At 50.3% G+C, this 25,990-nt stretch overlaps 2 protein-coding genes across 8 annotated transcripts; both read right to left on the bottom strand.

Annotated features, from left to right (window-relative positions):
* Positions 1–92: 92 nt before the first annotated feature.
* C21H12orf43 (chromosome 21 C12orf43 homolog) lies at positions 93–10,086 on the bottom strand. Of its 5 annotated transcripts, none has more exons than XM_069497031.1 (6): positions 9,936–10,086; positions 5,536–5,578; positions 5,254–5,352; positions 2,385–2,458; positions 1,775–1,832; positions 93–1,206 (listed from the first exon to the last, which is right to left on the bottom strand). In XM_069497031.1, the coding sequence occupies exons 1-6, from the start codon at positions 10,084–10,086 to the stop codon at positions 852–854; spliced, it is 780 nt and encodes a 259-aa protein (XP_069353132.1). In that variant the 3' UTR covers positions 93–851. The 5 variants fall into 5 exon arrangements, with proteins under 5 accessions (XP_069353132.1, XP_069353131.1, XP_069353130.1 ...); XM_069497030.1 differs by having other exon boundaries at positions 93–1,209; XM_069497029.1 differs by having other exon boundaries at positions 1,775–1,865.
* Positions 10,087–12,244: 2,158 nt separating this feature from the next.
* LOC138401512 (2'-5'-oligoadenylate synthase-like protein) lies at positions 12,245–25,771 on the bottom strand. Of its 3 annotated transcripts, XM_069496999.1 has the most exons (6): positions 25,570–25,771; positions 21,770–22,052; positions 20,310–20,485; positions 17,799–18,040; positions 14,772–14,919; positions 12,245–13,093 (listed from the first exon to the last, which is right to left on the bottom strand). In XM_069496999.1, the coding sequence occupies exons 1-6, from the start codon at positions 25,765–25,767 to the stop codon at positions 12,605–12,607; spliced, it is 1,536 nt and encodes a 511-aa protein (XP_069353100.1). In that variant the 5' UTR covers positions 25,768–25,771; the 3' UTR covers positions 12,245–12,604. The 3 variants fall into 3 exon arrangements, with proteins under 3 accessions (XP_069353100.1, XP_069353101.1, XP_069353102.1); XM_069497000.1 differs by lacking the exons at positions 14,772–14,919; positions 17,799–18,040; XM_069497001.1 differs by lacking the exons at positions 12,245–13,093; positions 17,799–18,040 and having other exon boundaries at positions 14,830–14,919.
* Between the last annotated feature and the right edge of the window lie 219 nt (positions 25,772–25,990).

Genomic DNA, 25,990 nt, shown 5'->3' on the forward strand with positions numbered 1-25,990 from the left:
CCTTGAGCTTCTCCTCCTCCTTGCAGAAGACGCTTGTTCATGAAACCGAGTCCGCAAGTGCTGTGTCACACGTCCTGACGTCGCCAAGCTGGGGTGAAGGAACGTGGCCCAGGGCACAGGCAGGAGGAGGAGGTTTATTTAAAATGTTTCATTATGGTTTGGCACTGACAGGGAGGCAGCACTCAGATCACTCTAAGTTTTGTTGTGGGTCCCTTGACAATTTATTTTCAATAATCTGGGTGCTACAGAGATAGCGTTGTGCCCAGTAAATTCACAAATGTGGAGAAAGAAAATTCTGGAAAACCGGGGGTGGGGGTGGGGGGGGAGGAATATCGCTCTTCTTTTTCAGGCAATTCTATCAAGTCTATGTGGGTTGAGGGGAGGAAATAAAAGTTCCTCTGGGCCGTGGCATCGTGGGGACCCATCCCCCCATTTTCCACAGATGGCTTCTCACTCCAGGCTGAGGACGTGGGTGGAGGAGAAAGTCCCTGTGCCTTCGCTGGCCCACCTCAGTTCCGGGGAGGTGGGAGCTGTGCCACTTGGCCACTAGTCTTGAATAACCGGAAGGCTCCTTCTTCCCGAACACTCCCATGGAATGTTCTGGTACAACGGGTCTACCCCCGCCCTTGTGGGAGCACAGAGAGGCAGGCCTTGCTTAGGCTTCTCACCCTATAGCCACATCTTTGCCCCGACTCTGGAGCAAGCCCCCATCACCACCAGGATCTCATGGGCAGAGTGTGGACTTGCCAGCCAAGCCCTTGAACTTGGAGAGAGAGGCGGGGCTTGGAAACGCCTTCCCCGGCGGGCACCGCGTCCGTGGAGCTAGCTGGGCCCTGTGCCCACAGCCGGGGTCAGTCTGTGGGCTCGGCCGCAGCACTCTTTGCTGGTGGGAGTGGAGAAGGCTCACCGGCCTTCCTCGCCTTTTTCTTCCTTTTCTTCTTTTTGGTCCCAAGTGACATGTGGTCCCCATTGAGCTCGCCTGGCTCCTTTTCCTGCTTCTGGGCTGTGGCCCCGCTGGCGGTGCTGGTGGAGGTGGCTACAGCAGGGTCGACACCGGCCGCCTTCTTGGCTTTCTTTTTCGACTTCCTTTTCTTTCCCGCCTCCTTCTCCACCCGGACAGGGCCGTGCAGGGCGGACTCCTGCAGGATGTCGGATGCCGACACGGCTGCCTCCCGGCACCGCCGCCACTCCTCGTCGCTGTCCTCGCTGCTGCAGGGGAGGGCAGTCTGGTTGGCTGGCACAGGGACGGGACGCCAGCGCGGCCTCTCACTGCCCTCCCTCGGTCCAGGGCCCCGGAAAGAGGCCGCAGAGGGAGGCAGGGAGAGAGCTCCGGCTTGGGAGGGAGGCCGACCTGGGCTCCGAACCCGGCTTCTCTGCTTGCCAGCACTGTGGCCTCGTTCAGTGTCTTAACCTCTCTGACTCTCAGTATCTTCATCTATAAAATGGGGCACCTAAATGGAGCCCAGGCCTCACAGGGATGTCTCAGGAGGCTCAACTGCTGCCTTCCAGAAGCCTCTGACCTGACTTGGCAGCTGGCATCCCCTCAAGTGCCCTGATAAAGTGAGGTGCCTGGCCCAAGATGGGTGCCCAAAAAGCAGTGAACAGCCAAAGCCACCCCCAACCTCTTGCTGGGTACAGCATTTCTTGAGCTGCCTGCCAGGGCCCCTTCCTTGGCCTGGACCTGCCTGGAGTCTGCCTGGCTATTCCGGGGGACCGGCTGGGACAGGAGAGGAGCAACAAGGAGGGGACGTGAGGAGAGTGGGGGAGTTCTCACCTGGAACTGGAGGGCTGGCGCTTTCGGCGGGGTTTGGGAGAAGCCTCCTTCTCGGGGCCTCCAGGGACGGATGTGAAGAAAAGGCGGAAACCTGAGGTTCCAAGGGGCAGAGTCAGAGCCACCAGATGCCAACCCCGCCTCCCCAGGAGCTCCGGGTCCACAGGCAGACTTGGGAACCAGTCGTCTAGCTGCAAAATGATGCCCTGTGACCAGAGGCCTGCTTGATACCCGATCGTGCCAGTGGATGGGGACACATCAGGCTGGCCAGCCCTCAGAGGCTTCTGGAAGTCAGAGTTGAGCCTCTTACCTGAGGCAGCCTCCACAGTGGCAAATGAGTTGGCCTGGGACAGACGGACACAGAGGGGTGGGTCTGTGGAGTGTGGCAGTAAAGAGCTCGCTCCAGGCTAGACAGACGAGGTCACCTTAGGCAAGTGACATCATTTCTCAGAACCTCAGTTTCCTTGATTGTAAATGGGAGTCTCATCGTAACACCTGCCTCCCAGCGGGGGCTGAGCAGATGGAAGAATAGACCAAAACTGTATTGACCAGCTACCGACACATAGTAGGTGCTTAATAAGCAAAAGCTGTTATTAATAGTATAACTACTCACCATCATCCTCCGAGGCGACTTTCTGTACCTCAGCTTTTCTTGGCTCCTTCACTACTTCTGAGATGGTAATGACGCTAAGTGGAGAGGAGATGGTTGATTTAGGATGACATTTGAGGGAATAATTTTTTTAAAAAATTTAAAAAAAACTTTTTTAAGTGGAGGGGACAGAGCCATGTGATCTTAAATGCAAAAGCAGACAGCACACTGGCTTGGTAAGAGGGCTGGCGCATACAGCCAGCCCCCACCAACTCAAACTGCAGTGCTTCATTTGTTTAAAGCCCACTTTATTCCAAAAAGTACTGAAGAAGTTTTAAATATACTCATGGCACAAGAAAATGAATACAACCTCAAACAGAGCAAAGAGAAATGAGGGCAGGAGGGACAGAGAGAGATGTAAGTGTGGTCAGGAAGTTCTATATGCTTGCTAAAGGGGGCATACTTTTTGCTCTGAGCTTCCTAGCAGCAAGCATGAAAAGGGAAATATGATCCATTGAGAGGATTTGATTCAGAAGTCAGCTTCTAGAGCAGGGCAGACCTGTTTTGTTTTGTTTTTAAATTTTTAAAAAATTTGAGATAACTGTACATTGATATGCAGTTGCCAAAATAATACAGAAATCTTATACACCCTCCACCTACTTTCTCCCAATGGTGACTATGTAACTATAGTAGAATATTGTAACGAGGAAACTGAAATTGATATAATTCATTGACCTTATTCAGACTTCAGAGACCTGGGTTTTGAATCCTGGTTTTGTCACTTGACTAGCTGTGTTCCTTCTGGCAAGTGACTTTACCTCTCGGTGCCTCTGTTTCCCATTTATACACTAGTAATGAAAATAGCCCCTACCCCTTAGGGTCGTCACGATGATGAAATGAGAGAAACGGCTATCGAGCACTCGGCACAGATCCTGGCCACAAGCAAGCGCTCAGTAAATGGTAGCTATGGCGATGACAAAGATGATTATGGTCATCAAAAAAAGCAACAAGCTTCCCAGGACCTGTGACATCTCTCTGGAAGCACAGAGAGACCAGGAAGCGTGTCTCTGGTAAATGCTGATGGAGAAGTCACAGTGAGCTGCCCTCCACAATGTCCTCACAGCAAACATACCGGGCGCTGTCCCTAACGTCCCTCCATGTATTCCAAAGGTGTCCCCCAAAGCCCTGTTTAGGAAGAGCAACCTGGAGAGAGGGAGGGAGTGAGGATGATGCTGTCCAGGCACCTGACTCTGCCCCAACGCAGTTCAGTGTTGGCCACCAGGGGCATTTAGCAGTATCTGGAGACGTGTTTGGCTGTCACAACTGGTGGGGTGTGTGCTACTAGCGTCTAGTGGCTAGAGACCAGGGATGTTGCTAAACGTCCTATGATGGGAAGGACAGACCTCAGTGACAAAGAATGACCCAGTCAAACATGTCAACAGTGCTGAGATGGAGAGACCCTGATTTAAAGCAAGGGACCAACTACAGTATCATTTAAGTCTCCTTGCAGGGAAATGTGGGAGCACTGCAGGGAATATTCCAACCACGGCCGACTGGCATTCTGTTGGATTTCTGCTGCAGAAACACCCCTGGTGGCTCACTGCAGTGCCCAGTGGGCCCTGTTCACCCGGAAGCCAAAGAGTCGTGAAGAACAACTGTGCTCCCACAGGCTGAAATGCACCGATCTTCCTAAACACCCTTCTCCCATTCTTGAGCTGGGGGCCTGGCACTAACGCTGCGGGGGTTCAGGCTGCTGGGCCCTGGCCCGATATTCTGTCTCGTAGAAGAACAGTGGGTTTATGCTTTGGGAAGACTCGTTAGTCTTTTCTGGTATTTACTTCGAATGCAAGGACGATGGACCCCAAACCTACTCTCCCTTCCGAACCTGCTAGGGCCCTGCCAGTCCGGCACGGATCTAGATCAGCATATCCCAAAACACGTTCCATGGTAAACCGACTGGTCTTCCATGAAACAAAGGCACTGTGGCCAGCTGAGTTTGGAAAACGCTGGGATAAACTGTTATACGGGTCTCTTGACCACAGCAATTTTTGGAGCCTTGAATATACTATTATGAACCTCAATCTCCAGGGGCACACGGAGGTATGTAGATTGCAGTGTTTCTCAAACTGCTGGTTGGACCCGCTTTTTTTCCCCTAGAGGCACGCTTTGGGCTAGTGCTAAACTCTTAATGTTTGTGTCTTCCCCAAATTCTTACACTGAAATCCTTACCCTCAAGGTATTAAAAGGTGGGGGGGGCCTTTGAGAGGTCATGAGGGTGGAGCCCTCATGAATGGCATCTGTGCCCTTATAAAAGAAGTCCGAGAGAGACCCCTCGCCCCTTCCACCAGGTGAGGGTGCAGTGGAGGCATGTGAGAAGGCGCCATCTATGAACTGGGAAGACGGCCCTCGCTAGACTCTGAATCTGCTGGTGCCTTGATCTTGGACTTGGCCTCCACAATGTGAGAAAGAAATTTCTGTTGTTTATAAGCTACCCAGTGTACGGTGTTTTGTTATAGCAGCCCGGATGGACTCCAACAGGTAGTGTTCCCTGGCCCTTACTTGAGGAACGCCGACCTGAATCTTTTACAGACTGTATTTTCAACCTGTGCAGAATGTGAGGCAGAGAACGGGTGCAGTGCCTGGGACACGCAAGGCACCCAAGAAAGAACTTGACCGTCCCTTGCCCTCTTGTGGCAGGAATGAGCTCTCGCTTCTCGGGGGTTCAGAGCGCGGGCGTGGACCTACTGTGATGTGTGCTTTATGAATGCGGTGAGGTGACGTGTGCCACCTGCCTGCCATGTCCCTGCCTGGACACACCGAACTCCTGGCTGACGTGGGCCATGGCTGTTTGAATTAACAAGGGCGGGAGAAGAGAAAGCACGCTTTTGGTTACCTGTCTAGCAGGGCTCCCAGTTTCTTGGCCACGTGGGCTCGGAATTCAGGGGTGGTCTGGAGCTCGTTGCCATCCTGTTCGTGCTCATCCACCTTATGTCTGCAACACACACAAAACGACCTCACTTCCTGCCGGCTCCCAGACTGCCCCCGTGAGTGCAGGGACTATGTGTGTCTTTGTTCACTTGGATGTCCCAGGGCTCTAGCTGGCATCTGGCACAGGCAGGGGATCAATATGTGTTGAATGAGTGAAAAGAAAACTCGAGCCCACAGTGTACGGTACCTGAGGCTCGGGTGGGCAGTTGGCATCTGGTTATTCGCAGCACCTGTGGAAAGATGAAAATTGAGGCATTTACAGAGGAAACAACAACGATGACCACATCTGTTGCATGCTGGGCACTATCTTAAGCAATTTACATGTATAACTCAGTGAATCTTCCCAACAGCCCCATCAGAGGGATTACTATTATCCCCATTTACAGAAGAAGAAACATCAAAGAAAGATAAAATAACTCGGCCAGAGTCAGAAAGATATTAAGCAACAAAGTTGGTACAAGGATTCAGGGCATCTGGCTCCAGGGCCCCCTCTGACCCTCGATGCTGAACAGACAAGTCTAAGTGTAACCTGATTGCACAATTTAATGAGTGTCTACTGTGTGCCCAGCTGTGTGCTAAATGCTGTGAAAGAGAGAGAAGGTGACTCTTTATGCTGATCACATTTTTTGAGCCAAAACATTGGGGATGCCTGGCCTGGTGGACCTTCATTCAGCTAAATGCAGGATGCCTATTAGCAACCAGGTGCTCCAGACGCTGAACATCCTAGGCAAATATCCCTGTCTTCATGCAGCTTACGTTCTAGTTGGTAGAGAGAGATCTCTCTCTCTCTCTCTCACACACACAGAGTATAAAATTGCATAACAGAAAATACATGAAAAAAACAGAAAAAAAGCAAGCAGGGGAGGGAGGTGGAGAGTGCTGGGGGATCCCTGTACGAAGGTGCGCAGGGAGGGCTTCACTGATAAACAGAGGTTTGGGTGAGGGAGTGAGCCCAGCTGCTATCTGGGAGAGTCTTCCAGGCAGAGGGAAGAGCATGTGCAAAGGCCCTGGGGCAGGAGCCTGCCCGGTGGGTTTACAACTGGGGAGCAGCAGAGATGGAGAACTCATGGGGGCCAAGGGAAGGACCTGGGCTTTGAGGAAGATGAGGAGCCCTGGGAGGACTGAGCAGAGGAGGGAAATGAACTGATTCAGGTTTTCATAGAACATCTCTGGCCGTGGTGTGGAAACAGGGAGTTGGCTGCAGTAACTGAGGAGGTAAGACATGCTGGACTCTGGATGGATGCATTGTGAAGACAGAGTCAACAGGATCCGCTGGTGGGCTGGCTGCAGGGCAGGCGTGAGAGATGAGGGAAGACGGCTCTGAGGTTTCTGACTTCATTAATAGGACAAAATGGGCCTGTGTATTTAAAGGGCGAACTGAACAAAATGGACACTTGGTAACTTGGGCCCAGTGGAGGGCCCCGGTGTATTAAACAACTGCAGGGGACACTGCGGGGTCTATGCCATCGTATATACACATTGCCTCTGTGTCCTAGTACCTTGTGGTCTACGTCAATGTGCTCTAGAGCACAATACAGAATGCAAAAAGCACGTGATGCTCCTGGAGTTGCATAACGTGGGGGCCTGGATGGACGCTCTTTAAAGACTTGGTCTCTCTCCTTGAGCACATAATCACGAGTAGGAAGGGTATCTCCTCCGTCATGACTCCTGAGCAATGAATGGGAGGGACTGTCACGGAACGGAAAGAGTGTTAGACCCCAGAGGGAAACACTTCAGTTGAGTCCTGGCTCTGCCACCGACAAGCTGTGTGATCCTGCGCAAGGCACGTTATCTCCCTGAGCCTTTGTCTTCTCATCTATAAAATAGGGCTAAGATTACCAACTTTCTGAGTTAGTGTTTTGGATGCTTTGTTTCCACGTCCATCTCCTCCCTGGATATGGAAGCTACTTGGGTACATGGTTTCCCTCTTTTTATCTTGGTATCCCCAACTTCTGGCAAAGTGCCTCAGTAAGAAATAAATGTTGGACAAATAAATCAAAGTACATGCCGCCCTAAAATTAAAGTGACCAGTTCCTCATCACTGGATTTAAGAGCTGTATCTAGAGAGTCTATAAATAAAATAGTGACCTACATTTATTTCCACATAGTCATAGACCAAAGGGTGGGAGTTTTGCTTACAGTAGACACTTATTCATGCCAGGGAGTGCTGGAACAGCAATGAAAAGTGTGGACTTGGCAGTCAGACAGGTCTGGATTTATGTCTGGGTCTACCACTTACAAGCTCGATGACCTTGGCCAAGTTACTTCACCTTTCTGAGCATCAGCTTTCTCATCTGTAAAATGGAGCTAATAATACCCTCTTTGCGGTATTGCTGGAAAGATTAAACCAGACAACGAATGCAGTATTTAGAATGAGGGCACACAGTGAGTTCTCAACTCCTGGTGGCTACTACTAGAATCACCCAAGAATGTACTCCAAATGTCCAACATCTTGCCTGGCACACAGTAGGTGCTTGATAAATAATAGCACCTATTATCAGCAGCTACATCTACTGTGATCAGCAGGGGATTTATGATGTTACAAAAATAATGAGTTGTAAAGCCAGTACCTTGGATGCCACTTCTCATGTGTGTATCTTTGCACATATTGGTTCATGTTTGAGACTCACAACCACCTTAGGAGTTTTACAGATGAGGAAACTGCTGCTCCCAAAAGTTAGGTTATTTGTCCCAGACCAGCACTTAACATCGAGTCCTCCTAACACTGCCACAAAGGAATCCATTCTGTCAAGGCAGAAGCAACTGGACTGGGAGTCTGCTGGAATCCTGGTCCCCTTATTCATTAGAAGTGCTTTTTGGGCAAGTTCATTCATTCAAGGACTATTGTCTTCAGTACTGTGCGAGGCCCTGAGGATACTGTGGTGGAGAGAAAGGCCAGAGTCTAGCCTTCATGAAGTTCACATCACATAATCTCTCACTCAGTACCTCCCAGAGAGGTAGTGTCTCAGTTGGATTAAAGAAGGAGCAAAAGTTAGGCAGGAGGGGGAAAGCAGTACATGTGGAGAGGCCAAGCACATATTTGCCGCCATTTATTGGGCCTTTAATATACATCAAGCACTGTAGATGCATCTCTCAACGTTATCGGGTAGGCACTACCATTATCCCCACTGTACAGATGCCTAAGTTCTCACTGCCAGTGAGTGATCGAGATGGAAAGGCAGATCTATATAGAACTTGCAGAGAAAACTGCAGTTATGACACTCAGAGGTGAGAAGGTAGAGTCTGGAGCCTACTTACTGGAAGCGCACTGTGGCGGGAGAGCAGGAAGGGAGAGGCAGGCAGTGAATGGAACATCAAAGGGCTTGTGGGTCCTTTGAAGGAAACAGAGGTTCTTAACCTTTCTTTGCCATGTTCACCTCTAACAGCCTAGTGAAGCCTGGTTTCCTTCTTAGAATAATGTTTTTGTTTTTGAGACAGAGTCTCACTCTGTTCCCTGGGCTAGAGTGCCGTGGCATCAGCCTAGCTCTCAGCAACCTCAAACTCCTGGGCTCAAGTGATCCTTCTGTCTCAGCCTCCTGAGTAGCTGGGACTACGGGCATGCACCACCATGCCCCACTAATTTTTTGTATATATTTTAGTTGTCCAGCTAATTTCTTTCTATTTTTAGTAGAGACGGGGTCTCGCTCTTGTTCAGGCTGGTCTCGAACTCCTGAACTCAAACGATCCACCTGCCTAGGCCTCCTAGAGTGCTAGGATTACAGGTGTGAGCCACCGCGCCCGGCCTAGAATAATGTTTTAAGTGCATAAAATGCAACATATAGGATTACAAAGAAAACCAATGATACTGAAATTTAGCTAGATAATAATATGTGTGCTTGTTTATTAATGCATTAAATAAGATCTAGAGATGGATCTTAAAATTAGTGCAATTTTAAAGTAGCGATAAGAGTAAACTGGCTTTTCCCCAATATCTTATTATCAATAAAATGATATATTGATATATCTGCAAAGATTGTAAACAAGACATGAAAATCTGTGACTTTCGTTTGGGATAAAGTAACAGGTATTGCCAAAACTACTGTGGCTTGCTGCTCACAAGCATGATGGAAACAGATGCTAAAGTTCAGTGGGAGGGTAATGAAAAGTAAAGATGCAATATTTTCCCATTCCAAATTCAAGGACCCACCGGATTCTATCCAGGATTAGGCATCTTTATGTTGAAGGGTTTCGGATTTATTCCCAGGGCACTAGGGAGCCACAGTCAAGAGTTATGCAATGGACACAACTCACTGGCAACCTCAGGGTAGGAGAATGTGTTGAAGGCAGGGAAAGTCTGGATGCCAGAATAATGCGAGTGAGCTGTCGCAGTCATCTCGGAGAGGTGGCGGTCTTATCATTGTGTGGCAGCGAGAACAGACCGAAGGAAGCAGAGTCAAGAGACATTTCGGTGCCTCAGTTTCCTCGACTGAGACAATGAAACAACCCTCCTTGCTGCACCTGTCTGAACCCCACCCAGTCTCCCGGAGCTCCCTTGGGGAAGAGAGTCCCAGTGACTCTCTCTGCCCCATCCATCCTCTCAAATCCCAGGGGAAGATCCCACGGCCTTCCCCGAACACAGTCCCCTACCAGCTCTTGGTTTCTCCGGCCCCCGCGGGCGCTGCTCCAAGCCCCAGGCCGGCATCGCTGCCTCGCGACACCGAGCCAGCTCCCCCGCATCGCTGCTGCTACTGCCGCTGCTGTTTTCCGAATCGCTCATGGCGCCATTGAGCGCCGCCATCTTGAGCCACCGCAAAGGATTGTGGGGAATGCCTCCATTATCGGCCCCCACCGCACGACCCTACGTGAAAGCGGAGAAGCGCGGGGCATTGTGGGCACTGTAGTTCGCAGACTCATGCCACCATTGGTCGTGAACTGTCTTGGGGGTGAGGCGTGGGGAGTGGGTGGTTCTCAAAGGTGAGGACTAGAAGGGTGTAGGAGATCGACTTCTCCACTCTCTTCTTGATAAAGAGACCTACAGACGGGAAGGGAAATCTCCTAAGATCACACAAGGAGTTAATGATAGAACCACAATTTGTTTCCAGATTTTAACGGTATGTAGTTTAGACATTATTCATTTGGGATTCTAGTAATTCCCAAATCTACCTGGGCATCAGAAACAACTTAGGGAGCTTGTTAAACTGCAGACTTTTGGGTCTCACAAGAAACTAACCAAATCAGAATCTCTGACAGGTGGGACCCAGGAATCTGTATTTCCTGGAATAGCCTAGCCCTAGGGCCTCGCCACTTAGAGTGAAGTCCATGAGCCAGCAGCATCTATGACACTTGGGAGCTTGTTAGAAGTGCAAAGTGCTGGGCTCCGCCACAAAACTACTGAATCGGAATCTGCATTTTAACAAGCTCTTGCAGCGATTTGTGTGCATATTAAAGTTTGAGAAGCACTGTCCTGGGGGATTCAGATTCACAGTTTGGTCTGAGAAACACTCTAGTTTTCTAGCCCAGGACTTCTCAACCCTGTCTGCACATAGGAAACATCTGGGGAACTTTAAAAAAAGAAATTACTACTCCTAGGACCCATCTAAGACCAAAACATTAGAATCTATGGTTAAGATACTCCACAGTGAAGAATGGACAAAATTACTTTTATTTGTCTTTGGAATGCTTTGTTTCATGGTTTTTCTTTGAAGATGAGTGTATCAAAAACTTTATTAAAGCTAGGCGAGGTGATATGTGCCTATAGTCCCAGCTACTTGGGAACCTGAGGCAGGAGGATCACCTGAGCCCAGGAGTTTGAGGCTGCAGTGCACTATGATTGCACCTGGGAATAGCCACTGCACCCCAACCTGGGCAACACGGACTCCAACTCTAAAAACAAACAAACAAAAAACTTTATTAAAATAAACTCTCTGGCCTTGGGCTTTTTTTTTTTTTTTTATTCCAAAAAAGAGGGAGCTGACCGCTATGGTCTGAATGTTTGTGTCCTCTCAGAAATCATATTTTGAAATTATCAATGTAAAATAAACAACAGAGAGATTGATTCTCAAAAAAAAAAAAAAGAGTTTATTTGGGAATTGCATGGAATTGCAATCGTGCTCCACCAGAAAGCAGGGCAAAACTGGAGGGCAAAAGGAAACTTTTTATAGGTTGTTTGGTGTAAACCTGATTACATGACATCTTCCAATAATAAAGATGCTGTTATCTTCCTAAAGACTCTGGACTATTATGTACTGTTTGTGCGTGAGTTTCAGGAGTTGAGGGGAATTTTTATACTGCATCATCCTCAATCTCCCAGATTTTGCCCTTTTGGTCTCAGTTTCCCCATAGTCCTCGTTTCCCAGAGTTGAGAGGCTCAAATGATTATGCAATAACCACTAGGACAGCATTAGCACCTGTGGAAATAAACAAAGAGAGCACCCAAATGAGAACAAACAAATAAAATTTGTCTTTTTTATTTTTTTATTTTTTTAATTTTTTTTTACAGGCAGGGTCTCCCTCTGTCACCCAGGCTGGAGTACAGTGGTCTGATCGTAGTTCGCTGCAGCCTTGAACTCCTAGGTTCAAGTGATCTTCTTGCCTTAGTCTCTTGAGTAGCTGTGATTATAGGTGTGTGCCACCACACCCAGCTAATTAAAAAAAAAAAATTTTTTTAGAGGTGGGGTCTTGCTATGTTGCCCAGGCTGATCTCAAATTCCCAGCCTCAAGTGATCCTCCTTCCAAGTGCTGGAATTACAGGTGTGAGCCACCATGTCTGGCCACAACAAAGGCTGTTTGTTTATGTCCAACTTGCTGTTTGCAAAGGAACCAGCCACCATCCCTTGCCTTGGAGGGAGACTCAAAGGCAGGCAGGGGAATGGGCAGTTTTTCTAGCAGAAAATGAGGGAGGCTTCAAGTATCCCCTGATCGAGGTTGTTGGTGTAGGGAAGCTGTCAGCATGGGTGGTTGGAAGAGCTTATTTGGCTTTCTCCGGTTGTTCCTAAATTGGAAGCAGGGTAAGGCTAGGGTGGGGAATTAGAGAAGCTGGCAGTTATTGGCCAAGTCTTGATGGTTTGGGGTTGGTTGCTGCAGAGGATTGTGGGTCAGAATTCTATTGTTGCATGTGGTCTGGCCATTGTCTGTTTGCATATTTGCATATTTAGTCTCTCATACCGTTCCTTATTGCCCTACATGCAAGGCGAGGATAACTATTTTTAAGGCTGGTGAAGACCTGGGCCCTCCCCAGAAGAGAACTGGCAGGGTGGCTGATAGCATGACTTCTGCATTAGATGGTAGCAACGCACAGAGAAGTTTCCCAGCGGAAACTAGTTGGCTGGAAACTGAGCCTTCAAGGAGAGGACGAGGGTGTCGCTGTCCTGGATGCCATAGCATCCCAGATCCCACCAGTCGTGCAGGACTTCGCCTTGGAACTGCAGCAGCTGCTGCTTTTCAGGCAGCCCCTGCTGGCATTCAATCTGCTGCTTCAAAGCCCAGACACAACTGTCGGGCTGGACGGCATAGGCGTGGCTCCCGCCATCGGGCTTCTGCACAAACACCTGCATCTCGGTGGACACGGTCTGCAGCCGGTAGATGCGGATGTTGAAGAAGATCCCATAATCGGCCAGGCAGCTGCCGCTTCTGAGGAGCTGCCTCTCGCTGCCGGGCTCCTGGAAGGACAGACGCTGCTGGCCGGGGTAGGCTGGGCCCCGCTGCATTTTCTCTTTAATCGTCTTTATGGACTCGTAAGGGTTCACCAAGAGGGTCCAATCCGGGCAGCCCCACTGCTCCACTGTCACCTGGATGTCTCGTGCCCTCTGGAAGGGAGAGGGAGGGGGAGAGGGGTTCAGCCCACACTGCTCTGTCTGACGTGCAAAAGTTCCCTTCACCTGTCCTCATCTTTTCAACAGCAGCAGCAGCAGCCGCAAACGTTTACAGAGTGCCACCCACTTCCCGGGGTCCATCTTGGGCAACTTCCATACTCTTAACACATTTTATTCTCACAGGAGCTCTGGGAGGTTGGTTCTACTACCGTACCCATTTTACAGATGAGAAAATTGTGGTTGATCAGGGCTTAAGGAACTTACTAAGCAATCAGTCCCAAAGGGAGTGGGGAGCACAGCAGGTGTGTGAAGTGGGGTTGGTGAGACTCCAAAGTCTGCGTTCTCGCCACCTCCAGAGGCGGCGCCCCCCCAGGGCCTGAGAGTGCCAGGTGGCTGGAGTGCACCGCCTGGAAGATGCTGGGGAGGGCGGGGCCTCTTGCCTAGCATTGCCAAGTCTTCTGATTTGCCAAGTAAAAACCTTTGCACAATGGTTTTTATATTTGGGAAAAATCCAGAGCCCATCGGTGGGTCCCCTGTTTATAATCTGTGTACCTTAGTATAGAGCTTCTGATTTTGCTTCTGCCTCCTGCTCCAACCAGCTCAGTCTCTTATTCCTGAACACACTTTGCTTATCTCCACCTCCCATCCTGTGCCCCTGAGCCCCCACCCTGGCCCTCGATCTGGAGTGTCTACTGTTTTGAGCATCTACATCCCCCTCCCTGGCCTTTAGGGCTCTTACCTCAACCCCTAACTTCTTCAAGGAATCTTCTCTGGTGACTTCAGAAAACATTTATTCTCTGTCCTCAACCCCTAAATTCTTCAAGGAAACTTCTCTGGTGACGTCAGAAAACATTTATTTTCTGTTTCCAGAGCCCCACAAAGACCTGGGTATGAATCCTGATTCTGCTGCCTCTTAGCTGTGTGACCTTAGTTAATTAAATTAACCACTCTGAACCTCAGTTTCCTCTTCTGTAAAATGACAGTAAAAAAAATAATAAATATAATGATAACACTTGACCTTCCTACTTTGCAGAATTGTCCGTGAGGATCAATGGAGACAGTCCCTGGACAAGCACTTTGCAAATTATAAAGTGCCAGGTGAATAAAATAGATTATTATTATCTTTGTCTATACCGTAGGTTTGGCATCACATAATGGTACTGGGCATTTTTTTGTTTTCTGAGCATCTTGTCTTCTCTGGTAATTCTCTGTAGCAGTTTTGTGCAAATTTGTTTCATGGACTTGTTTCCTAACAACCTACGGTGAGTTCCTTGAGGGTCAGGGCCATGTCCCAGTATTTTTGCACCCGTGTTGTCCCCAGGCCCCCACCCCCACCAGCCCCAAGCTCAGTGCTGGCACAAAACAGCGATTGAGTTGACGCCACTGGGCTGAGCTCATGCAAAGGCTGCTCAGGAGCACGGAATTGATTCTCCAGTAGGTTACAGGAAAAAGAAAGGAAAGGAGAACAAGAATTTAAAGATGAGGAACCTGAGGCTCAGAGAGCCACAGAATTGTCCTGAGTTCACACAGCTGGTGGGTGGTGCAGCCGAGCCTCAACCTGTCTGACTCTAACGTCCTGTCCTCCCTCGGCACAGACGTGAATAAGTGAACACTACGCATTTAGCTCCTTCCGAGCTGCAAGCCCTTGACCCCCTGGAGAGGACCCCGTTACCTTCACATTCCAGGTGGGGACCGGCATCTCCCTGTTTTCAAAGCAACAGTCCTGCTTCAGGCACTGGGCGGCTCTCTGAGCAACGATGTCCCATCGGTACCCTTCCGCCACGTTGTGGGTGGGGTCAGCTGGATCCAGGATGATGGGCCTGCAACACAGGGAGAGGGTGCCCAGGCTCCTGCTGGCGTGGAGGCCTGCAAGCCACAGTGAAACCTCCGCCGTCATCTACTCAAGCCCCTGAGCATCTGCTGTGCCCAGAGCCCAGGGCTGTCAGTCCAGGAGGGCCCCAAAACACGGCTGCAGACGAACAGGATGGAGACGATCATATTTCCAAGAATTTGTCTCAGGGAGAGCACGCGAGGTGTTTGCAAGGAATTTTGGGGGTTGGGGAGAGCGAGGTCTAAGAGGCAACTGGGGCAATAACAGATGCCCACTCAGGCAGGGGGCCTTTTAAGTTCATAGCAGGCTACACGAGTTTGGGGTTAGAGCTGCAGAACCGCTTTGGATAGCGGTGAGGACCCCCCCCCACCCCCCTCACCACCGACTACTGACATTTATTGAAGCACTGGGCCAAACCCTATGTGAATCAATCTATTTTAATCCTTAAACAATTCTATAAGGTAGGGACTATTTTATTATTATTATATATTTTTTTAAGACAGGGTCTTTCTCTGTTGCCCAGGCTAGAGAGCAGTAGCATCGTCATAGCTCACTGCAGCCCCCAACTCCTGGGCTCAAGTGACCTCTTGTCTCAGCCTCCTGAGTAGCTGGGACTACAGGCTTGTGCCACTACACCTGGCTAATTTTTCTATTTTTTTTGTAGAGACAGGATCTCGCTCTTGCTCAGGCTGGTCTCAAACTCCTGGGCTCAAGTGATCCTCCCGCCTCGTCCTCCCAGAGTGCTGAGATTACAGGTGTGAGCCACGGCACCTGGCCGGGACTGTTATTTTTTATTTATTTATTTATTTATTTTTTTTTGAGACAGAGTCTCACTCTGTTGCCCGGGCTAGAGTGAGTGCCGTGGCGTCAGCCTAGCTCACAGCAACCTCAAACTCCTGGGCTTAAGCGATCCTACTGCCTCAGCCTCCCGAGTGGCTGGGACTACAGACATGTGCCACCATGCCCAGCTAATTTTTTGTATATATATATTTTAGTTGTCCATATAATTTCTTTCTATTTTTAGTAGAGACGGGGTCTCACTCTTGCTCAGGCTGGTCTCGAACTCCTGACCTCGAGCGATCCACCCGCCTCGGCCTCCCAGAGTGCTAGGATTACAGGCGTGAGCCACCGCGCCCGGCCCGGGACTGTTATTATTATTATTATTGTTGTTGTTGTCATCTCCATGTAACAGATGAGCAAACTGAGGCACAGACCTCTCTAAGTTCTCACAGCTGTAAATGGAGTTCTAACCCACAACGGAGAAGAGTTTGAGCTGCCTCCAAGTATCTCTTCTCTGCATAAATGCTGAATGAATATTTTAAAGGCTATTGGCTTGAAGTGGGTGTCATGACCTGCTTGGGCCACTTGGGATGACTGCATGTGTTGGATGCCAAGGCCACGGTTGAGACCCAGCTTTTGCACTCCAGGAGCTTGTGGCTTGGGAGGGAGCTGTGACTTTATTGATGTGATAGGACATGATACAGGCTACTGGAGTGAACTGGACACACCAGGCTCCAGGCTTGCTCCTCCCAACTTCCCCTGCTCCCTGGAATAGTCCTGCATGAAACAGCCAGGGGGCAGCGCCAGACTGTCCCATGGGGTGGGGGTCACCTGGCCCAATGTGGCCCATTCTATTCTGTTGGCAGGCAGATGACCTGCCAGGTGACCCAATGAACAGGACTTGTGTCCAGTGATCAAACTGGTTTCCTCTGGGGTTTGGACACGGGGATGATGGAGGTCCCTCATCCACTGGGAGGCAGAGGGAGCAGGACAGGTGTGGAGAGAGAAGAGCTCGTGGGCCATGAGAGAGTGTGACGGGGAGACAGGGCGTCTCAGGCCCTGCTGATTTCCGAACTTCAATTTTCTGGGCATCCTTATAATAAATGCTCTTTTCATAAGGAGACCTATCTTTTCTCTCTTGCAAAAAAAAAAAAAAAAAAAAGACGCAACACTCCATAACTGAACACTAAAAACTCCTGTGACATTGCTTGCACTGGCCTAGAGCTTCTAACGTACAGAGCTGTCTAGGCTGGGCTCCCCAGGAGCAGACCCCCAGGTAAGGACTTGGTTTCTTTGGAAGGAGATTCCAGGAGGCACTAATAAGGGAGCGGGACAGCGAGACGGGGGACGGGAGGCAGCCAGTAAAGGGTGAGTGTCAAGGTAGTGACCATCGTGGTCGGCCGGAGGGGATCTCCGGGAAACAGTGTGGACGGGACCGAGGGTCCTTCCACCCGAGGGGTGGGGGAGCCGGGGTGCTTGTCCACCAACTCCTGTCGGATCGGGGGGAGGGCTGCGCTCAGCGTGGGTCTGCTGGTTACAGGAAAAGTCGCAGGCGAAGGGACGCAGGTGCTAACAGCTGGAAGTGGAGCCATCCTTCATCAGAACAGTAAAGGCCGAGGGGCATCGGTGCGGTGCTGAGAGCACGTGCCATAGCGGTGAGCATTGCTGTGACACCTACTGCATGCTAGGCTCTGTGGATCCGTGACATATATTTTCTCTGGCTCTCACAGCAGCCCTGCCTTGTGGGTACCAGCTCATTCCTGTCTTACAGATGAAGAACCCAGGCTCACGGTGGTGAGAAAACGTCAGAGCTGGGATTTAAACTTGAGCCCCTGAGATGGTTTCCATTTTCCCATGCTATCTCTAAAAAGCTCTGAAATGGCCTTCTGAGAGCAAGAGGGCGAAGGCGGGGTGGAGGGGTGGCTTAGGGAACTAGGGAAAAGGCTTATACCCCGCAAGGCTCCCGGAGACTTTGGTAGGCCGCCTACTGTGTCGGTATGACACTGCGGCAGCCTCACGACCCAGTAACGCCAGCCTGTGAAACTCTGTGCCACGTGTCCCTCCTGTGGGCAAGCAGTGGTCCAGTACCTCGGTTTTTGGAACTGTTTTCTGAGAAAGTCCTTGATGACTGGATTCTGGAATGTGTAATACGTGGTCCAGTAGATGCAGATGTGCTCATACTGCCGGAGCAGCTCCATCACGGTGGCGAGGCCCTCGTCCAACATGAAATTCTTATCCTTCTGCGTCCCCATTTCCCAGGCGTAGATCGTCAGGAGCTCGAGAGCATAGACAGGGGGCAGATTGGCTCTGGGGCACCTGGCTCTCACGTACTGTGGAGAGAGACGAGAAGGGAGACTCCAAGACTCAGGGTAAGGATGGTGTTGGACCAGAAACTGGGAAATCCAAGTTCTAGTCTCAGCCCTGCCGCCTACTGGCTGTGTGACCTTGGTCAAATGACTTTGCCTCTCCGGGCCTTGGTTTCCCCATTTTAGGATTAAGGGGCTGGGTCAGTCCATTGGGCTTCACTATGTGTTTGACAGCGTCACTCCTGAGTGGGTTTATGAAGAGGTGGCCCAAGCAGTGAGCACACTGGGCTCTGTCACCATCATTCCAGCCTAAGCAGCCCTATTTTAATCTATTTTAATGTATTGAGCTTCTGAAAAAGGTTTCTGTTGAAGAAAGGGCTTCTTAGCTAAAGGGGAAAAAAAATGGTAATCAATGAAATTCTGTGGTGAAGATTGGGACTGCCTCTCTACCAGACATCCTTTCCTTCTTCGTTGTATAGGAGACACGATGTTTGGATGGGTTGATCCCATCCTCAGCTCTAGGGTGGGCTCTAACCGGTACAGGCCCATCAGTATAAACCTTTCCCCCTTGCAAGTATTGGTTCAAGATAAGGCATGTGATCTAAGTTGGCTCAATTAGAGTAAAGCCAAGTTCTATTGTCCAGTGGTTGAAAGAAGAGAAGTCTGCTCATGTGTGGATGTGAGGATGTGAGGGCAGGAACATCTGTGGCCATTTTGCCACCATGAGGGGAAGGAGCCTGAGGGCCAAGTGGACATATAGGGGAGAGAGAAGCTGAGGGAATTACAAAGAAATAGAGTTAGAACCCTCACCAAACAATGCCTGAAGCTCCCTCCCCACTGTTAGGGACTTTCACACATGAACTGAGAGTTCTTTTTATTGTTTAAGCTAGTTTGAGTTGGTTTTTTCTGCTTTTCTGTTACTTGTAAAAGAAAGTAATCGTTTAACTAATCTTAACCGATACCAGTCACTTCCTGTCTTAAGAATCTTTCTAATATTCAGCTAGAAAGTGATAATTTCTGTCAAATATCCAGCTGTTTAGTTTGTGGAAGCAAACGATATCTTGTCCTGTGGCCATTAAAAATAAATATAATGTCACATCCCACAGTCAGAGGACTACAACACTTTCACCTTAAAACAAACAAACAAACAAAAACAGGGCTATCTTGTCTAATTCTAGTCCCCCAAATAAATGAAACCTCGAGCCTTTCCTATAAGTCATTGACTCACTAACAAAAACAACTCTATCCCTGACCTTTTTAGATAGGATAAGCATGTGAGGAAGTCGCTGTTTGTCCACCATGAACAGAGATTGTCCATAAATCTAGTCACCTGGGTAACTGTTTTTTCTTTAAATCCCATATATATATATATATTTTTTTTTTGAGACAGAGTCTCGCTCTGTTGCCCAGGCTAGAGTGCCGTGGCGTCAGCCTAGCTCACAGCAACCTCAAACTCCTGGGCTTAAGTGATCCTACTGCCTCAGCCTCCCAAATAGCTGGGACTACAGGCATGCGCCACCATGCCCAGCTAATTTTTTCTATATATGTTTAGTTGTCCAGCTAATTTCTTTTTATTTTTAGTAGAAACGGGGTCTTGCTCTTGCTCAGGCTGGTCTTGAACTCCTGACCTCGAGCGATCCACCCGCCTCGGCTTCCCAGAGTGCTAGGATTACAGGCGTGAGCCACCGTGCCGGCCTATATATTTTTAATTGGATTAAGACTTTGCTTCTGCAGTCTGATTCCCTTGTAACTTCTGTGCAAGTTTTATTTAATAAATGATTTATGTCTCTGAGTTTTGTTTTGCAGTTGGAGGTTCCACTGAGATTGTCCCGGGGAAAAAACTTATTTCCCCAACTGAATAAACCGTTGCCTGAGAAACGCACCTCATGGGCTGTTTATACTGCGCCACGCCCTCTTTTCCACTCCTAGGGTGGAATTAAATGAATCTTTCCTCTTGTTAGTCCTTAACTTGCCACGACTAACTGCACAGTGCCCAGTGAAATTGACATCAGCCAGTGCTCCACTGTAGTCGGAGCATTGCTTACTGAAATACTCTAGGTTCCCGATTTTTCCCCTTCCTTCCCTATTTCTTTGTCCTCTCTGTCTTCTCTTTTTCCATTATCTTTGGTGATTGTTTCACTTTACAGTTCAAAAGACCAGCGTTCTCTCTCTCTCTTCCTCCTCTTCTATTTCCCCACGAAGCAGTTTCCTGGGATGATAAACGTGGCCTCTGCTTTGCATCTCCACCTTCCTCCAGCCCTCCCTCCCGGCCCCATTGCAGCAGCCCGCTCACCTCCTGGTACCAGTGTTTAACCAGGCGCAAGAGGCTCTTCAGTTTCGTTGGCTGATATTTCACGAAGTTTTTCTGCAGCTCGCTGAAGGATGCGAAGAAATTTCCAGGGTCACCGCAGGCCTCGATCAGACTCACATAGACCTCCGGGGGTGGCTCAGAGTTGAGGACAGAAGACCCTGAGGAGAGAGGAAGCAATGAGAGAGACTGGGGATTGAGGAAGCACCCGGGGGAATAAGTGATCTTTTGGGGACAGCCTGCTTATTCCCTGGAGTTGTCCCTCCAGGGACGCTGGAGACCTCACATCTTCAGAAACCAAAGGTCTGGCTTGGGTGACTGTCCTTTCGGTGACAGTCTTACTCTGGAGAACCAACATTGGGCTTTCCATGCCTCGGGCCACTCCAGGACTGATGTCCTCTTTGGATGTCCCCAACGGCCACAGTTTTCCTTCATGTCTGTTTTGGATCTCTTTCTGGGTAATGCATTGGAACCCTTCCATGCGCATACGGGAGAACCAGTTCCATGGTGGGCGTCACCCTGGCATCTCAGCACTCTCTTTCTTGCTAAGTTCAGATCCCACCTCAGACACCTTCCCCATAGAGCAACTCCATGCAGCCACCGCAGGTCATAGGAGCTGGTACCTGAGATGAAACCTGTGTCATCTGGGCTTGCAGCAGTTACGATTTACTTCAAACACTTGGGACTCTGCCCGAGGACAAACAACAAATGCCAGTGAGCTAATGCCCTGGGAAGCAGCCCCCAGCCAAGGACCGATGGGAAGTTGGTGACTAAGCACCCCATCATCCCACCTGGGGTAAGGTTGACGTGTGCTCTATATTGTCACTTGGGGTTCTCCAGGGCATGAAGCCCAGTTGCTCAGAGTGGTGACTCGCTCACTGATGCCATTCATATTGAATCCTTCCCTTCCCCGTCTCCATCCCCTGCTTCCCTACCAGTGTTTTCCTGGGATTACCTCCCAGGCGAACTGCTGGCCCTCGCATCCTTGTCTCAGGGTCTTCTAGGAAAAGCCCAACAGTGACAGACACCTCCCCCCCTCCCCCCGCTGCGCCCCCAGTGAGTGCCACATAATAAAAGCACTTGTGGTTACTGTCGTAGCCCCTTCACCTCATTGGGTCTTGTCTCCTTCTGAATGTCGTTTGCACTGAATCACTCCCTGAGCACCCTCTCTGCGGTTCCCCAGGGCACCCTGTTCTTTTCCTCTGAGCACTTACTGCCGTTTGCAATCGTGTGTTTAGCTGTGTGATCCCTCGATAAATTTCTGTTTCCCAAGTTGAGTGACACGATGGCCAGGTGGAGTTAGTCCCGTGCACTGCCCCGACCCAGCCCTCGGCACAGGACACGGGTAGCAGGAGTGAATGCAGGTGTGTGCAGGTGTCCACGGGTGAGAGAGGTCTCCCAGGGAGGGCAGGTGTGTGAATTGGGTGCGCGTCCCTTCCCCTTACCCAGGGCTCTGTAGGCAGGCCAGATGGTGACAGTGATGGGCTCCATGGTCTGCTTGGTGTAGATGGTGAAGACGAGAGTATCGGGGACTCCCTGGGCCACCCTTGGATCCTCGAGCCCAAGGTCCAGCAGGTCCTGGGAACACCCCACTTTTTTCCATAGTAGCCTCAGAACGTCTCTGTGGTACTTGACCTCCTCCTGGAAGCTGCGGAAACAGCTCAGGAACACCACCAGCTCCACGTCCCTGGTGCTTCTGAGAACCGTGCCATTCCCGAAGGAGCCCACCTGCGGAACACACAGCCGCGTCACCCCGAGGCCCACCGCCACCCACGAGCCGCGCACGCCCCACGGCACTTCACACGCGTCATCCCATTGAACGCTCACCAACCCCTGAGACGTGGGTGGATCACACAACACCCCCATTTTACAGGTGAGAAAACCGAGCCGTCGAGAGGATGAGTCACTCCCCTGTGGTCCAACGGTTTCCAGCCCGACTCTAGAACCCGGGCTTCCTGTCTGCCACCTCGCGCATTGCTTCCGGGCAGCCCTCTCACGCACGGCGTGATGCCAATGCCAATGCCAATGCCAAGGCCTACTCCATGGGGCTGTTTAAGGATTCCTGGGAGTCTGAATAATTTCATGACATTAGAAAGCGGGGAGTAGGTTTGCCTGGTGGACAAGAGCCATGGGCTGTGGCATGGGGACAGCCTGACTTTGACCTTGACCCTTTGCCCTGTTCCTTAGCTGAGTAATCATTTTTTTTTTTTTTTTTTTTTTTTTTGAGACAGAGTCTCACTCTGTTGCCCGGGTTAGAGTGCCGTGGCGTCAGCCTAGCTCACAGCAACCTCAAACTCCTGGGCTCAAGCCATCCTCCTGCCTCAGCCTCCCGAGTAGCTGGGACTACAGGCATGAACCACCATGCCCGGCTCATTTTTTCTATATGTATATTTTTAGTTGGCCAGATAATTTCTTTCTATTTTTAGTAGAGACGGGGGTCTGGCTCTTGCTCAGGCTGGTTTAGAACTCCTGACCTCTACCAATCCTCCTGCCTTGGCCTCCCAGAGTGCTAGGATTACAGGCGTGAGCCACCGCGCCCGCCCTCTGAGTAATCATTTCTTAGCTGAGCCCTAAGTCTTTCATCTGTAAAATGAAAGTAACGATGGAATGTGAGTCAGCGGGTTCCTGGGAGGATCAGACAAAATAACACGTGCCAACAGTTTGGCGAGGTGCCTGGCACACGGCAACTCAGCAATATATTTCTCTTCCTCCTCTTGATGTAGTTGACTGAGGCAATCCCCCCTGCTGCCTGGGTCCCAGTGTCCCCGTCTGTAACAGGAGCCTGAGCCTGGATGGATCTGATCTGAAGGGGACCTTTGGATGTTCTGGGATCCTCGACTTGCTCTCCACGCCCTGTTGCCTCTGGGACACAGTGAGCCCCACGACTCACTCTGTGTCAGGAGGTGGACCTGCCAGGCAGGCATCGGACCTTAGGTGGGCTGCCCTTCCTGGGGGGCAGAGTCCTGCACAGACATTATAATCCAGCCGTCACACAGGTCGAGCACTCCCAGTGTCTGGCACCTCTGGAAGCCCTTTATGCATACTATGCTTTTCAATCCTCACACCCGCCGATTGAGGTGGGTGCTGGGATAATTATCCCCCATATACAGATGAGAAGACTGAGGCAGTCGGGGGTTAATCAGCTCGCCAGGGTCTCAGAGTTGAGGAAGAGTCAGAATGCAGGTAGTGGGTGGTTCTTATGCCTCTTTCTTCCCCGTGACCCCAGGCTGTGAGCCAGGCTCTGCTCCCAAGGAGGAGGAGACCCCCCCAACATTCTCCCTTCCTTTCCTATTCTCTTCCCCGCCAGTGTTCAGACCCAGCATGTCTAGCCCACAGGACGGGTGTGAGTGGCACCGTGTGTGTGGGTGAAGGGCACATCCCCTGGAGGCTGTGTCTACACTGCCTTTTCTGCCTTTGCCAGGGGTAAGATCCGGGCACAGAGGAAAGAACAATCCAGAACAGGCTTCCCGACTTGCTTCGGTTTGAACCTATGTTTGCCCAATTCATCTGAAGACAAGCATTCACTCGTGCCGACTAGCTCAGCTTGCTAGATTGTCAGCGGGTAGGGAGGAGGGAGAGTTCAGAATGTGAATAAACTGTATTATTCCTCTTGAGTCATCACACATGAGTATCGCTACATTTAGTGGTTTCAGGGGGAGAGGTGACTAGAGTCGGCAGGGAGAATTTAAGGCTTGGGTGAAATACCATTTCCTGCCGTTAAATCTCATTCTGTTGGTAGCATCCTCCTCTTTTTAGACACCCCCATGATGTCTACTTTATTCTCAGGGCTGTTGTGGGGGAGGGTGGTCTGGGAGGGTCTGCCTGAGTCAGACTGGTGCCCCAGGCCCAGAAGCAAGCTTGGGCACGAATTGCAATGATGCTTCCGGTTTTTGAGCATTTACCGTGCACCGGTCATTTAGCCTGTACGGCCCTGTTTGCTTTTTGAGGGAGAAATGATGATGGTGACAGTGATGCGTCCCCGATCACAGATGAGAAGACTGAGCGTTTGAGAGGGAGGATGGTAAAGTCAAGGCCACATAGCTTGACGGGAGGGGAGAAGTGAAGAGGCTGTCTGATGTCAAAGTTTGTGGTTTCTCATGTCTAAACCACACAGCCTCGGGCTCCAGATGCTGGGGATAGGTGCCGAAGATGAGATGGGGGCCTGGGTCTTACAGAGATTTCCTTTGTGACTTGGTTGCCCCTAGAGACAAATAGAGCACCGGGCTAGGAGTCAGGAGTCCTAATTCTAGTCTTGCCTTTGCTACCAACTTGCTGTGTGACCTTGGAACGTCTCTCACCCTCTCTGTGCCCCAGTTTTCTTAATATTTAAGAGAGGGATTGGCTGAGACTGATTCTCCAGGGACTTTCTAGCTCTGACCCTCTCGAGTTTCGATCCTGTCTAGCACAGGAGGTGGCAGGAAGCAGCTGAACGAAGAAGGGCGTGGAAGCTCAGAGTGGGAGCTTGGATCCCTGGCTGTGGAGTCAGGTTCAGCACCAGCTGTGTGACTTTGGGCCAGTCACCTCACCTCTCTGAGCCTCTATTAAAAAAATCTTTTTATTATCAAACATTTTAAACATACAGAAAAATAGAAAGAAAATACAATGACCACTATTACACCCATATACCCAACCGGGAAGAGTCAACAAGTCTAAATTGCTTGCCACATTTGCTTCATCTAAACCACTTGCAAGTAAATTGCAGACACCAAGGAACTTTGTCCCTAAATACTTTAGAGTTTGTGTTCATAAAAGAAGAACATTCTCTCCCTTAGTCACAAAATTACTATTCTACCTAACAAAATCAACAATGATTCCTTTATACATTATCTAAAATCCAGGTCATATTAAAATTTCCCCTGTAGCCGCCAAACTGTATCTTACAGGTGGTTTATTCATACCAGGATGCAGTCGAAGTCCCTGCATTACATTTGTCCGATATAAATCTTAACCCTCTGAGTCTCTGTTTGGCTCATCTGTAGACCGGGAAAAGAAAAGTACCTGCCTTATGGGGTCCAAGAATTAGAGGTAATACATGTTAAGGGATTAGGCTAGCGCACCCCCAAATGTGAGCTGTTACTATTCGATTTGTTCTGCTCAAGGCAGCAGTGTGGAGGGGGGTAGAGAGCTAGGTGGGGTGGCGTGTGGTGTCCTGAGATGTCAGCATCACACGCTAGGGATAATGAGCCCCGGGGTTCCCAGCATCCTCAGGGACATGGACTCAACGCTGGCAGGGGCCCAGGCTCACCTTGACCACCTTGAGCACCCGCACCTCCTGGTCCAGTCCGTGCTCCCCCTGGAAGTGCTCCTGCCTCAGGAACTGCTCCACGGTCCTCACCACCTCCTGCACCTCTTCCTTCCAGTCCCGGCACGGCTGCAGCCACTGATTCACGAAGGAGTTGAGGCTGGAGGCTGGCGTATCAAACAGCTCCTGCATCCCTGCCATCTCTGTCTTGAGAGCGCCACTGCCACAGATACATAGCCAGGCACTCGCCCCAGCTCCTGGCACACACCCCCTTTTTAAGGGGGCTCCTCCTCGGCTGACCTCCAGCACCCTGGGGGTTAAAGGACCAGAGCAGAGAGGAAACCAGGTGTGACTGAGCTGACCTGGGTTCTCCTTCTTGGAGACCCCTTGCTGGGACAGGGGCGCACACAGACACTGGGCTGAG

This window comes from Eulemur rufifrons, chromosome 21 (assembly GCF_041146395.1).
Source record: "Eulemur rufifrons isolate Redbay chromosome 21, OSU_ERuf_1, whole genome shotgun sequence".
Classification (NCBI taxonomy): Eukaryota; Metazoa; Chordata; class Mammalia; order Primates; family Lemuridae; genus Eulemur; species Eulemur rufifrons.